Here is a 1,865-nt window from a genome sequence, read left to right as displayed (position 1 = left end):
CGCGCAACGCTGCGGTATACACTTGTCTGCCGCCGAGGTGCTTGCTCACACTGCACAGACCTTTATAATACACTTTATTCAAACACATCTATTACCTAATTATATATTTATTTAAATGACTTCACAATAAAAACTGTAAAGCAGAAGGTATCTTTCAAAAGCAAATGTTGCAATTCAAAATATTAATTCAACTAGATTATTTGCTGGGTTTGCTATACAATATCAAAAGTTTCATGTTATTCCAAGCATACTTGCTAAAAGCGGAGCGGCGAATTGAATATATAATGTGCACGAAACTTTCAAGTCCAAGGAACTGGAGTCACGGCGTATAAAAGGTTCTAAAGTTGACTTTGAAATATAAAAGTAAAAAAGTCGAAAGATTTAAAATTGCTAAAAGTGCTCCGGACAGCTCATAGCTACTTCCAGTTATTTTATTTCTGTTCCTAATTTATAACGATGCGATCTGCAGTTGGGGCCGGTCGTCACACGCAGCTCGCGGCCAGTTAGGGAATGCGCACCGATGTGGGTGCACGCGCTCTCGTCTCCGGAACTACGTTGATTTCGTGTGTGTTTCGTATTCTATGACTATACCGTGTACCTGTGACCATGAGGTGTTTAGTGCTTGTTTGTATTGCGGCGTGTGTGAGTACTGCTTCGGCGGCGGCGGCGTCTTGTCTCGCTGAAGACTTCTTCAAGAAACATAATATATCAGCTGATGACAGTCATGAGCCAGGTGCGAATCTTGTAAACACCACGATTTCACGAAACTTCAGTCTGGTTTTCTTGACTGAACTGCGTGCTTTAATGTGTTATAGCGATTTCGATAAATACTAAAACTGTTAAAAGAAGTTTATGTTCAGTGGCAAAAGCTCTAAAATGAATAAATATAGCTTTCATTTAATTTTATTTAGTTGTATGTATACACTACCAGTGTATTAAGGATACATGTTATTAGGTATTGTATCATGTAGAGTTTTTTGATGTTCGTTATCATGAGAAATTTTTCTTTACTAGTTTTCCGCCCGCGGCTTTGCTTTCGAAAACTAGGGGGAAGATAGTCGGTCTAGGGATTTTCCGATTCCGTGGGGTTTCTGGAATAAAAATCCAATTCTTTCTCAGGTTTCCAACTATCTCTGTACAATTTCATCCGAAAACAGTTTAGCGATTTAGATATGAAGAGGACACATGCAGAAAGAGTTATCTTCTCATTTGCAATATTACTAGGGATAATCTATATTTCAAAGAGACTCCCTCAAATAAAAATAATAGCTGATAAGCTCTCAACTCAATTACATCTCCGTCGGGAAACATATACTTCTATTACTAAGTATAAAATTAGTTTTACTCGTTCGCAATAATTTATATATCAACTTTTTACATTTACTGTCCCAGGAAAATATTAAGTAAAAAAAGTGAACCAGAAAACAATAGCATCAAACGTGTTCTTTTTAATTCCTCGTATTCTAGGATGGGATAAATGAACTTAAAATGCTTTAAACATTATGTCTGAATATTAATTAGGCTTAAAGTTGTAGGTTTCTCCATTTTTAAAGTAGTGTTTTATCCATATTAGGTATGTTCTTTGATGCTTAAAAATTAATGCAACAAGGTTTATGTAGATATTAAGTAGGTACTATAGCGTATACGCACAATGATGAATATGATAAATATTTGTATTTTTTATGTATATAATATGTATATTTATATAACGTAATGCAATAAGACATTAAGCAAAATAACAGGATAATGCATATAACATATGATATGTTAATTAATAATAAGCATTAATTTATATATACTTAGTCTGGCCATAAATACTGTTACACTTAATTATAAAAAAATATTACATTTGAATTTCGAATCTG

General features: G+C 34.2%; 1 protein-coding gene across 1 annotated transcript in view; it reads left to right on the top strand.

The window, feature by feature from the left end:
- Nucleotides 1-444: 444 nt before the first annotated feature.
- LOC119830267 (division abnormally delayed protein) overlaps nucleotides 445-1,865 on the top strand; it is a 176,027-nt gene continuing 174,606 nt past the window's right edge. Inside the window, exon 1 of the mRNA XM_038353223.1 lies at nucleotides 445-733. Coding sequence (XP_038209151.1) covers nucleotides 607-733 — 127 coding nt within the window. The 5' untranslated portion in view covers nucleotides 445-606. The remainder of the gene's footprint in view (nucleotides 734-1,865) is intronic.

The sequence above is a fragment of the Zerene cesonia genome, chromosome 11, assembly GCF_012273895.1.
Source record: "Zerene cesonia ecotype Mississippi chromosome 11, Zerene_cesonia_1.1, whole genome shotgun sequence".
Classification (NCBI taxonomy): Eukaryota; Metazoa; Arthropoda; class Insecta; order Lepidoptera; family Pieridae; genus Zerene; species Zerene cesonia.
Note: the sequence above shows the minus strand (reverse complement) of the source record. Positions and strands in the feature narration are given on the sequence as shown.